The 12,695-nt window shown below is 47.2% G+C and overlaps 1 protein-coding gene across 1 annotated transcript in view; it reads left to right on the top strand.

The window, feature by feature from the left end:
* Window positions 1–11,972, top strand: part of DYNC1LI2 (dynein cytoplasmic 1 light intermediate chain 2) — a 29,962-nt gene extending 17,990 nt beyond the window's left edge. Inside the window, exons 10-13 of the mRNA XM_038772961.1 lie at window positions 4,767–4,808; window positions 5,233–5,338; window positions 8,117–8,233; window positions 11,811–11,972. Coding sequence (XP_038628889.1) covers window positions 4,767–4,808; window positions 5,233–5,338; window positions 8,117–8,233; window positions 11,811–11,914 — 369 coding nt within the window. The 3' untranslated portion in view covers window positions 11,915–11,972. The remainder of the gene's footprint in view (window positions 1–4,766; window positions 4,809–5,232; window positions 5,339–8,116; window positions 8,234–11,810) is intronic.
* Window positions 11,973–12,695: the final 723 nt, after the last annotated feature.

Raw genomic sequence — 12,695 nt, 5'->3', positions numbered from 1 at the left:
TGCCAAGCACTGTTCTAAGCACTGGGGTAAGTACAAGGTTATCAGGTTGTCCCGTGTGGGGCTCACAGTCTTAATCCCCATTTTACAGATGAGGTAACTTAGGGCAGAGAGAAGTTAAGCGACTTGCCCAAAGTCACACAGCTGACAAGTGGCAGAGTTGGGATTAGAACCAATGACCTCTGACTCCCACGCCTGTGCTCTTTCCACTAAGCCATGCTGCTGTGCCTAGAGGGCAATGGCTGACAAAAGCGAGTGGGGTCAACCACATAGCTGCTCGGCAAGTTTCTTCAATGGCGATGTTGCTCAGATATGCTGACCTGGCCGCTTGCCCTCTTAGAGGGAGCGGGTCCCCCAGAGGGCATGTCCCCTCGCCTAGTAACAGGAGCCAATAAGATCATTTCACCAGAGTTCACCCTTAGAGATGGCCTGCCCCCATGAAGCTGCAGTTCCAGATGACAGTCAGTCCATCAGCAAGTAGTTTCATTGAATGCCTACTGGATACAAGCCACTGCACTCAGGGCTTGGCAGGGAACAGCAGAAGCAAGCCCCCTTTAGACTGTAACCTTGTTGTGGGCAGGGAATGTGTTAGGCTTTTGTGTTGTACTCTCCCAAGCACTTAGTACAGTGCCCTCCACATGGTTAATTGCTCAATAAATAGTATTGATTATGGATTCCCTGCCCTCACAAGGAGTGCAATGCCCTTGAGAGGGAACAATAGAATTAGTCTGCCCTCAGGGAGCTTACAATCCAGTGGGGGGGACAGATGCAAAAAGAAATTACAGCTAAGAGGAAGAAGTAAAAAGGGATCAGAGTGAGTCAGGCAGACACAGATGCTTTGCAAACAGTGGGAGCAGAAAGAAGAACAAGGCTATAACAAGATGCAGTACAAATGTGTCAGGATGAAATAGCTGAATAAATAATGCAGTGTACAATGAATGCATATTTATTGTATGATAAGTGTGCACCCATGAAGCAATGTGGCTGAGTCGAAAGAGCACGGGCTTGGGAGTCAGAGGACATGGGTTCTAATCCTGGCTCCAGCACTTGTCTGCTGTGTAACCTTGGGCACTTAACTTCTCTGTGCCTCAGTTACCTCATCTGTAAAATGGGGATTAAAAATGTGAGCCCCACGTGGGACAACCTGATTACCCTGTATCTACTCCAGCACTTAAAACAGTGCTTGGCACATAGTAAACGTTTAACAAATACCATTATTATGATTACTATTATTATTATTACTATACATGTGTACATGCTGAGGAACAGAAAAAATTATCTGAGTGTGAAGGATGGGTGATGGGAATTAGTCAGGGCCACCACAGGAATCTCCTAAGAGAGGAGCTGAGACCTCAGTGAAGCAGAGACTTTAACGAAGGTTTGGTCAACTGGATGAAAGTGATAATGGCCTAAAAAGAGTCACTATCAATCAACTGGTGGCATTTACTAAACGCTTACTGTATGCAGAGCACAATACTAAATGCTTGGGAGAGTTCAAGACAGTTGAGTAGGTTGACAGGATCCCCGCTCACAAGGAGCTCACAGACTAGAGTAGGGGGCAGACATTAAAGTACAGATGGGTTTGTACATAAGTGTTGTGGGGGTTGGGGAGGGGTGACTATCAAAGTGGAGAGCCAACGTAGAAGGGAGGGCTTAGGGAAGGCCACTTGGAGAAGGTATGGTTTTAGTAGGGCTTTGAAGATGGGGAGAGTGATGGTCTGTTGGCCATGAAGGGGGAGGGACAGAGGAAATTGAGGTACAGCGAGTACGTTGGTGTTAAGAGGAGCGAAGTGAGAGTGCTGGGTTGTAGGAGATTAGTGAGGTCAGGCAGGAGAGGGAGAGCTGATCGAGTGGCCTTAAAGGTGATAGTAAGGAAATGTGGACTGAGCAGTTTTTTAGAAAGGTGATCTGGGCGGCAGAGTGAAGTATGGACTGGAGTGAAGAGAGACTGGAGGCTGGGAGGTCTGCGAGGAGGCTGATGCATCTAGTAGAGGCAAGGTATGATAAGTGCTTGGATCAGCATCATAGCCGGATGGATGGAGAGGAAGGAGCTGATTGTAAAAGATGTTGTGAAGGTAAAACCGACAGGACTTGGTGACAGACTGAATATGCAGGTTGAAGGAGAGCAGTGAGTCAAGATTACTTCTCCCAATAAGAGTGCCACTTCTCAGTGTTGTACTGCCCGAGCACCTAATACAGTGCCGTACACCCAAGTGGGTGCTCAAGAAATAGCTTTACTGCTATGACTTCTCCTTCCCTATTGGTGGAAAAAACCCTGAGCCAATCTGGGGGTCTCAGTCTCTCCCCTCAGTTGGACTGATAGGCAGCTAAGTGGCAGAAAGCCAGGCTCATTTGAGGCCCCTGTCCTGTTGCATGTGTGAAGATGGCTTTGGAGTAAGTACCTGTATGCTGCTTTCTGTAAAGCACCCCAGGCTGATTGTCCAGCTTGCTCCAGCTTGCTTGTGTGTCGCTGGTTGAGGGAGCCCTCTGCACTGCTCTTATCATGTGTATGTGCACCTGCTTGCGTGCATGCTTGTGGGCATGTGTGTTACCACAGCCCAAGAGGAACCTGTTCTCCCTGTACCTTGTGCCATCAGCAGGGCTTGCTAATGTAGGGGGTTGGAGAACGGGTGACCTTTTGACCAGTTTTCCCTTAGGAACCACCATTGGAGGAGGGCTGCACTGACTTCCGGAGCCATCGGGACTTTGAAGGGGAGGGACGTCGGTCGTGGCTGCCTAAAGGCTGAGGAGACGCTCTCCCTGGCCAGGATTGGTCTCTGGGCTTGGACACCTCATGCGCACGCCAGCGCATTCTTGGTGGGCCCTATGCTCTGGCAGAAATGCAGTCACTGCCCATGTGTGTCCAGCTTGGCCGGCTCCGACGAAGTCCAGGATTTCGGGCGTGTCCAACCCCAGTTCGGTGGAAGCTCAAGCCTTGGAGCCCTCAGGGATGAGGGGCAGACCCCCAAGTCCTCCCGATGCACCAGGGGGCCATGTGAGGGAAGATACAGGGCCCCCTGCCTTTGGAGTCCCTGCAGGGCGGGTGCCAGCCCCTGCATCAAACCTGGGGGGCGGACAGGAGCCTGAGAGGGAGGAAGTGGAACTGAAGAAGAGAATCGCCAATCTGGAACTGGAGGAGTCTAAAACTGATGGCTTTGCCCCCTCAGTGCCAAACCACCATGACCTTCATTCCGGGGAGCCTGAGGCTTTCCCAGCATGAGCCCTGACATCCGTTCCCAAGTTCTCTGGGATCACCTGAGAGGGTGGGGTGGGGAGGTTGCAGACTTTGCATGGGCATGTTGGCTTCCTTTCAGGGGCACCTTGAGAATAAACTCAGAAGATCACCGGATGGGTTCTGATCTGGGCCACATCTAAGCAGGCTGAAAGAAAAGGACCCTGAGAACTGATCGAGATTGAGTGGTGGTGGAAATGTAGGATATGGTTCTGGTGCTCTTGTTACGGTCACAGCTGTTCCCGTTCTATTTTCATTCTCTTTGATTGTGGAGACTGTCCCAAGTGGTGAGAAAGGGACATCAGGACAGAGGGTAGGATGGAAAGGGCAAGGCCTCGTGCCACCTAAAAGACGCTGTCATCGAACACGTGGTGATGTTGCCTGGTTCAAGGGTCGAGGAGCTAGTAGTTCTTTTGGAAGCTGATTTGTGATGAGTGGTCTGAGCAAGGACCTGGTGAGCATGAAATTGGGGAAGAGAGGGGCCTGTTTCTTTAGCACAAACAGAACAGAGCAGCCTAGAAGGCGGAGCTGGGCCCTACCCATCCCGAACAAGGCCTCCCAAGAAAGGACAGAGCTGGGGCATCCTGCCTAATGGGGGCTGGGAGCCCTCCCTGTTGACCCAGAGTGCCAATGCAGCAGGGAGGAGTGGGAGGAGACGGCTTCCTGGGGTCGATGCTGCAGCCCCTGCTCAGGAAGGTAAGAAGCCAGAGCCTGCAGTCAACTTTCGGGACCTACCAACCTTCAACTTCTCTGTCTCGTGGGTGTTTTTCTGAAAGCTGCCTCCCTGTTCCCCCTCTCTTCCCTGTCACAACCCCCTGCCAACCAAGTTCTCTGTAGAAAACAGATGGAGAGGGTTCCCCAGGGGGCAGGGAGAAGGGGGTAGGGGTGATAGGCCATAGAAAGAGAGGGCTCCCTCAGACCTCGGGGATGTCCAGTTGGGACCCTGGGGTTGGGTGATGGAGGGCAGCCCTCAGACTGAAAAAGAGTTGGAGTCCTGCCTATGGATGGGCAAGAAACAGGGAGTCCTTTCTGTTGTGCTGACGCCCGGGTGAAGGAAGGGGCCCCAAAGCCTTCCCTAAAGAGACTCTTGAGGGCTTGGTGGCTGGAAAGCCGGAGGGGCAGTGGGCCTCCTCCCTAGGGCCCCTTGCTCTGGTCCAGGTCCCTATCGTCCCTCCCGGGAGCGGTCCCGTCACTGTTCTCCAGTATGAGGGCCAAGGAAAGGTGCCTGGGAGCAGCAGGATGGGATGGGACGGGAAGCACATCCACCTTTGAAGAACTATCTCTCCAAGCCCGAGAAGGAGCTGTTGTTGGCTTGGCTTAAAAGCCAGATTCTCTCTCCGAGCTTTATGCTTATTATCTTGTCTGCAAAGGGTAGAGGACTCCATTAATTTTTTTTTTCTTGAAGCTGCATCCTTAGATCAGGGTCCAGAGAATTTGTTTCTTCAAGTTGTAGTGGCCTCTAGTGTCTGGAGAAAATCTTAATTGTATCTTTTCACTACTACGGCCCAGTTACAAGCCCTTGTTAACTTTCTTGCAGGCAATCCTTGCCAAGCAACAAGACTCACCTACAAGAGAATCTGTAAGTATTTTCTAGGCAGCTCTGAAGAAAACCTGGTGCCATTCGGATAACAACTGAATCAAATCAGATTGCTTGAATGCTTGAAAGTGGGCCCTTTTGTCTGTTCTAATCTGAACTGATCTGATCTTAGCCCACTGTGATCTACATGGGTGAAAAAGCCTATGGGATCTGTAGAGTGTGAATACTGAAATTCTTCTTTTGTTCAAAGGACAACTGCGGGTAAACCAACGTAAGGTTATGTGGAAAACACAGAGTAAAGCCATCAGTGGCATTGATTAGAACTTTTCCCAGTAAGCTCTCCACAGTTTGCACTCTACCCTCATTTAGGAGCACAGTCATAAATGTGTCCTTTGATGGTTGGTTTCTTGATAAGCTGCAGAGAGCGTGTTACTGGCATCTTGATTGATTTTTTTTTCTGTGTAAGGAACCTTCTGCAAGAGGTGCTGCAGGCTCTTCAAAAACACAGAGCCAGGCTGATGCTGCCAATGTCCCTGATACTGCATCTGCTGCAGCAGGTGCAAATACTAAGAGTAAGTAGTATGCTTTTTGAGGGGTGGGGCTGGGGGGCGGACTGCGGGAGGTGATAAATGTTTCGCAATTGTATGTTCAGTGGTTTCCAAAAAAGATTGTGTGGTATTTATTAAGCATTTAGGAGGGTCCATGCACTTTGCTAACTAAGCACTGGTTGGAAAGGCAAGATAACCGGGGTGAGACATAGGCCGTATCCCGCATAGGGCTCACGGTCAGTCAATCAATCAGTCACCATCATCGATGATATTTAGTGAGTGCAGAGCACTCTCCCAAGTGCTTGGGGGAACACAATAGCATGAGTACAACTGATCCCCGTCCTTAAGGAACTTAAAATCTAGTTGGGGAGACAGACTTGAAAATAAATTACAGGTTGGGGAAGCAACAGACTATAAGGATCTATACATAAGTGTGTGTGGGGAGTAAGAACCCGAGTGCTTGGTGGGGTGAGGACTCAAGTGTGTAGATGACACAGAAGGGAGGGAAGAGTGCTGCCCTTAGGATTTAATTCATGAATTGTTGCTGGCCAGCATACTGTACTAAAGATTTCAAGGTGTGAGTGGTTGTAGATTATGGCACTCGACAGCCGGTCTTTACTACAACATCAGTCTCCTCCAACCTCTCTCCCCCTCCAGTCCATATTTCACCCTGCTGCCCAAATAATTTTCTAAAATGTCATTCTTCTCCAAAGGTTCCTCACTCCTCTATGCATCAAGCAGAAAACCCTCACCATCGGCTTTAAGGCACCCAATCATCTCTCTCCCTCTACTTTGATTCATTCATTCAATCAATCATATTTATTGAGCACTTACTGTGTGCAGAGCTTATCCTTACTTATCCTTACTCCTCTCCCAATACAGTCTAGCCTGCACACTTCGCTCCTCTAATACCAGCCTACTCCCTGGACCCGTCTCTCGCCACCTATCCCTTCTTCACACCCTCCCTCTTTCTTGGAACTCCCTCTCCCAGACCACTACTCTCTCTATCTTCAAAGCCCTATAGTTTTCTGCACAGATTAAGTGCCCAGTAGGTACCATTGATTGATCACAGCTCTTCCAGGAAGTCTCCCAATCAGTCATTTGTATTTACTGAGCACTTGCTGTGTGCAGAGCACTGTACTAAGCACTTGGATAAGTACAATTTAACAGAATTGGTAGACATGTTCCCTGCCTACAATGAGCTTACAGTCTAGAGGGGAAGATAGACGTCAATATAAATTAATAAATTTTGGTTATGTACGTAAGTGCTAAGGGGCTGAGGGAGGGTTGAATAAAGGGTGCAAATCCTAGTGCAAGTGTGACGCAGAAGGGAGTGGGAGAAAAGGAAAATGAGAAACTATTCTCTCATCTCCCCGCCCTATTTCTCTCACTACTGCTTATCCCCTAAACACCTACTGTCACCTTCCTCTCCCCACAACACTTATGTACGTAGCTTTATACTTGCTTGCTTCCCCAATGGTAATTTATTTCAGTACCTGCCTTCCTTGTTAGATTGTAAAATCCTTGAGGGCTGGGATGGTGGCTGCTAAATCTTTTGTACACTTCCAAACGCTAAATTCAGTGCTCCACAGAGTAAACACTCAATAAAGGGTATTGACTGATCCACTGACAAGTTGGTGAGCTGTTTAACCATTTAATAAAACAAATAAGAATACTAATTATGGAATCTGTTTAGCGCTTACTAAGTGTTGGGATAGATATGAGATAATGAGGTCAGACACAGTCCCTGTCATTCATTCATTCATTCATTCAATCGTATTTATTGAGTGCTTACTGTGTGCAGAACACTGTACTAAGTACTTGGGAAGTACAAGCTGGCAACATATAGAGACGGTCTCTACCCAGTAGCGGGCTCACAGTCTAGAAGTGGGAGACAGACACACTGTCCCGCGTGAGGTTCAAAGTCTAAGTAAGGTGGGAAGAGCTGGTATTGAATCCCCCCCTTTTACAGATGAGGAAACTGAGGTACATGCAGAGAAGTGAAGTTACTTGCCCAAGGTCCCCCAGCAGGCCAGTGACGGAGCCTGGATGAGGACCCACGTCCTCTGGATCCCAGGCCTGGACTCTTTCCTTTAAGCCGCGCTGCAGGGAATTCAGCCCAAAACAGCTATTTCTATTAGACTAGGATGGAAGGTTTGAAGAAGTCTCTTCCCACAACCAAAGCCTGTTTTCTGTTATAGCAGGGTCCAAGTGATGTGGGTAGAGTCCGTGGAGGAATAAACAGCCTGGTGCACGTGTGTGGCATCCACTGAGGTGCAGTGCTACTATTCTTTCCAGCCTCTGCCTCATCCCGACTGTACTGCACCCGATGGCACTTTATGCTTTTTGGTGGGTGGGTTTGCCAGTGTACAGGATTTTTCAGGGGCTAGAAACCCTGGGCCCAATCTGGTCCTTGCCCATGCTTGAGAGGTGAAATTCATAGTAGGAATGAACCGGGCTGCACAGTTTTTGCAGGAGCACCCCAGAGCCTACAAGCCACACTCTAAATCACCGGACCTGAGTCGCCCTAACTAAATGTAGGTTCTGAAGGCCTGGCTCAGTCCATGAGAGGATTGTTAAGCAGAGGGTTACATTTTTGCTTTGAACCTGTATATACCTAGTTTAAGACAAGGGCAGATTAGGGCAGATGAAGCCATTGGTACAGGTTTAAGTATGAAAGAACTACCAAATCCCAGTGTCTGGGTTCTTGATCTGCCACAGATCCACATCTCAAAATCTCCTGTCTAGGCATTTGAGAACATTTCTCTTGTTAACTGGCATGTACTGTTTGTATCTTTTTAGGTGGTTCTTCAAATGAAGGGGTGTTGGCCAATTTCTTTAACAGTCTGCTGACCAGAAAATCCGGCTGTCCTATGGGTCCTGTGGCTACAGGAATGCAGAGCACAGCCCCAAAGCCAGGTATTGAAGAGCTTCGTTTTCTTGGGTTTTTGTGAAGAGGGGGCTTTCAGGGTGTCTCACCAAGACTGTATTTGCTGCCAAAAGACATCACTGTGGAGAGCCCCCGGAAGAATCTGGGTTCCCGTAACGTGGCTATGAAGTGGTTGTGATGCCATGCCACTCTGACAGAAATGCCATTTCAAGCTGGGCGATGGCAACCCTGTCACCAGTAGTTTGGGAATGTAGTGAAGGAAGTCAAGGGAAGTCATGGAAAATTCATTCTTTACCAGAAACAGATTTTAAGCTGTACAAGTGGGCTCCCCAGGGGGTGCTAGTGACCATGAATAAGCAGTAGAGAAACAAGGAAAAGAGACATCTTTCTCCTAGACTGTGGGCCGGGGGGATGTGCCCTGGCTGAGCCCCACATTCAGGAGATCGTGCGCTGGAGTCTGTGTCTGGCGTTGTTGTATGCGGGAGCAAACCACGTCCTCTGCCATCCCTGGACAGACAGAGGGCCCGAACGATCAAACGGATGGTCCCTGATACTTCCCCGCGGCTTGGAAGCTAATCTACTTCAAGTTTTAGCCTCTAGACTGGAAGCTTGTTGTGGGCAGGGAGCCTGTCTACCAACTCTGGTAAAGTGCATTCACCCAAGCACTTAGTGCAGTACTCTGCAGGCAGTAAGTACTCAGTAAGTATGAGTTATTGCCTTATAAAACTTGAAACCAGCTTTCTTGGGCTTTTTCATCTTCCACGACTGTCCTGAATTTCAGGCGAGGTGACAGAGGCCTCATTTGCTTCCAGTTTGAAGTGCCGGTTCACGCAACCAGGGTTTGCCTGAACGCTCCTGCCAGCCTGTAGGAGAGATACCTGGATTTCAGTCTGTTGTAGTTATTGAGTGCTTATTGTGTACAGAGCATTGGACTAAGCGCTTATGGAGAGGACAATGCAACAATAAACAGACACATTCCCTGCCCACAATGAGCTTTTAGTTTAGGCTGTATATTACTTTTCCAGTGAAATATGTAAGACAAGACAAGACCTTGGGGCAATGATTCGCCACCAATTTGGCTCATTTTGTACTCATTTAAACCAGAGCCGAATCTATGAACAAGCCAGTGATCATATTTTTTCGTAGCTGGACCGAGACTCCACCGGAAACTCGGTCATCATGGTCATTGTGTTTGATGTAGCCTGAGGGGTTTTTCTAGGGAGGTGGTGGGGCCTTCCAATCAGAAGATCTTTAAAATTGACCTGCAACTTAGATGGGACCCCTGCCGTAGAAGGATGCTCTGACTTCTCCAGTTCCTTTGGCTCCCCAAAGAGGACGGGTAAAGAGATCCAGATTTGAAAGCAAATCTGGGTGGCCATCAGTCAGTTACTCATATTCATTGAGCTCTTACTGTGTGCAGAGCACTGTACTGAGCACTTGGGAGAGTACAATACAACAATAAAGAGGCACATTCCCTGCCCACAACAAGCTTACAGTTTAAAGGCCAAAACTTGAAGTGTACTTCATTCTTTGAAGTCCTTGAGTTTATAGGGAAAACTAAGGGAGACGATCTTGTAATATCCAAGTGTGGAAAGATTTCTTCCAAAAAGAACCTCTAGGGTTTGAATTTGGAGAAGACCAATTCCAAAGTACATTTGAGAGCTGTCTCACTGAAATTATGGGGTTGGGGGAGCAGGGGATGGAATGTTTTCTGGGCTGCTGTTTGTTTTCCTAGACAGGACAGGATGGCCCTGGCTAAACTTTCTCTAGGAACTGCTAACTTGGATGGCTTAGAGAAGCTTTGTCATCCTTTCTATTGTCTCGGTGGCATGCATATATTGAATTAAAAGGGGAGTCTACTGTTTCCTGGGAATTTTAAGGCAAATAAATTGGCCTGACAGTCAAAATTAGATGTACCTGTACCTAAGATCTTCCTGCATGGCTTTTTATGATGATGATGGTATTTGTTAAGCACTTACTATGTGCCACGCACTGTTCTGAGTGCTGGGGTACATACAAGGTAATCAGGATGTCTGTACCACATGGGGCTCAGTCTTAATCCTCATTTTACAGATGAGGCAACTGAGGCACAGAGAAGTTAAGTGGTTTGCCCAAGATCACACAACAGACAGATGGTGGAGCTGGGATTAGAATCTATGTCCTCTGACTCCCAAGCCCGTGCTTTTTCCACTGAGCCGCGCTGCTTCTCTTTTATATATTGAGCAGCTTTGTGAAAAGGGAGAGGACCCATTTCTCTAAACTCTCAAACGTCACTGTTCTGGTTTGAAATAGTCAGATAACATTGTCAAGATTTCTCCCCCACTCAACTATAAACTCCTTGAGGACAGGGATCATGTCTTCCAAAACTCTGTTGTAGTGTACTGCTCCAAGCATGTAGCACAGTGCTCTGTCCACAGTCAGCCCTTGATTGATTGGTTTGGTTTTGAGGAACACTTGCTTTCTGAGTTTTCAATGGAAGGGTGTTAGGGAAGAGAACCCTCCGTGCCACTTGATCCTTTTTGGGGGATTGTTGGACCCCTCACTGTGGGCACTTGAGAGGGATGTGAGGTAAGACTTCCATTCTATAGAGCCTCACTCTTTCCTTGACAGTTTCACAGGAAGTGTCTTGATAACTCTTCAGAACTGACTGTGGCACATGATGATCGGTGATGTTTCTGAAGGTCTTCACCTTTTTTGTGTGCTAGGAGTACTGCAGAAGATCTTGAGTGTTTTTTCCTCTTTCAAAACTATCAGGGTCTGTTTATTTTGGGTAAAGCTTCTGAAATTCTGCAAAGTCTAGTAGTCTTCCCATAATGTTTTCACCATGTATCTTGGAAAACATCCACCACTAATGTTTCACACACAATTCTAAGCTGGAAAACAGATGTTTGTTCAGTTCATTGGTTTTGTCAAAAGGCTGTTCCTGAAAGGTTTATTTACTAAGACTCAACCTTGGATTTTTATTTTGAGAAAAAAAATAAGTCTAGTTCTGCTGAGGATTTTTCTCCTGATTACATTTGAAATAATTGCCTTTTGTTTTTAAAAAGTGATTGGATTTGGGATGGTGGTCTGGCGGCATTATGTAGATGGTCCCACTGGCACAGAATAAATAAGTGAAGATTGCAGGAGACTGGGTGATCCCACTCTGTTTCCAGCTACTGGACTTTGGTCCCACCCAGTAATGGGTGCTATATGCCATTTGTAAAGACTAAATTTATTGAGTGTCTGTTGCATGCAGAGAACCATCCTGAGTGCTTGGGAGAGTATAATAATTAGGCAAAATGACCCCTGCCCTCAAGGGGCTTACAGTCTAGTGAGGTGCTTACAGTTGTGCAGTCTTAAAATCCTTCCTGGATTTTCTTTGTCTCATTTTTGTTCTCATCTCGAAGACATGTTGGGGCATCCCCACCAGACACCTTCAGAGTGCAAAGACCTGTTCTACTGGGGAGAGCGCTGTGTAAGGGCGGGCTTAGATACCAAGGAGAAATGCACCCAAAAGTACCATTTCTCCAAGTGGGCGGTGGAGGATAAGGATTGACTCTAAAAGCTTGTTCGGGGTGATGCTATCAAAATTTCAAATTGTGCTCATTTTTCTTTCCATTTTAGGACAAAGACCAGTACTGAGAAATGTACAAGAAGAACTGGGCAGGATGAACCGCAAGTCAGAGTCCGCGAAGGCAACAAAATATTCAAGAGGGAAACACGCTTAATATAGTGCCTTCAAAGAGGCCTCTATAAATGACCAAATAACTCAGTGTACTGATCTGATAAGACCAGGATCTTTATGATTTATTTCAGGGTAGTGGTTTTGGGGGTTGGGGTGGGGGAAGCTGAACTAAAAACACTTGATTGAGGGGTGGGGGGTGGGGAAGTAATCCAAGTTTAAAGTGCCTTTTGGGGAAATTTGAGTCTAACAATCCCTCTGTTTAAGATAACCTTTTATTAGAATGCCCGTAAGTCAGTTTTCACGGTTGAGGTGGAAACTACATTTTTGAGCAGAAATGAAATGCAGAAATCCCTACCAAGATGGTATACCTGAACAAAACGAGATCGTGTTCAACTAGCTGCCGGAGCCCAACCAATTGTATGTTAGCAGATTAGTTTATTCTTGGAAAACAGGTTCGCCAAAAAAGTGAGCCAAATGAGAAAGAAATTGAAACGTGCAATGTGTTGTTAAAGGGAAAGCACCAGTTTTTGATAGAAGCTGAATGTCGGACGAAATGGAGAAGAGAGAAGCAAAGCAGTGAGTGTCTAGTAGGGATTGATGCAGACCTTAAAAGAATGAGCAAGTTTCCAAACTAAACACTAAGCCTTTTGAGAATTGCACCTTGAGTTTTGTGTGCAATGGTGTGTAAGACCTGGGATTCCCCTTGGTGGGAAACTGCAACTTATAAAAATCCAAGTGCCTGGCACCTAGAAATAGAGTGTCTCTAGAAGGTGCTTGAATCTAATGTGTGTGGGCTGCAGTCCACTATTACTTTTGGGTTTAAG

Source organism: Tachyglossus aculeatus, chromosome X1 (assembly GCF_015852505.1).
Source record: "Tachyglossus aculeatus isolate mTacAcu1 chromosome X1, mTacAcu1.pri, whole genome shotgun sequence".
NCBI classification, from domain to species: domain Eukaryota; kingdom Metazoa; phylum Chordata; class Mammalia; order Monotremata; family Tachyglossidae; genus Tachyglossus; species Tachyglossus aculeatus.
Note: the sequence above shows the minus strand (reverse complement) of the source record. Positions and strands in the feature narration are given on the sequence as shown.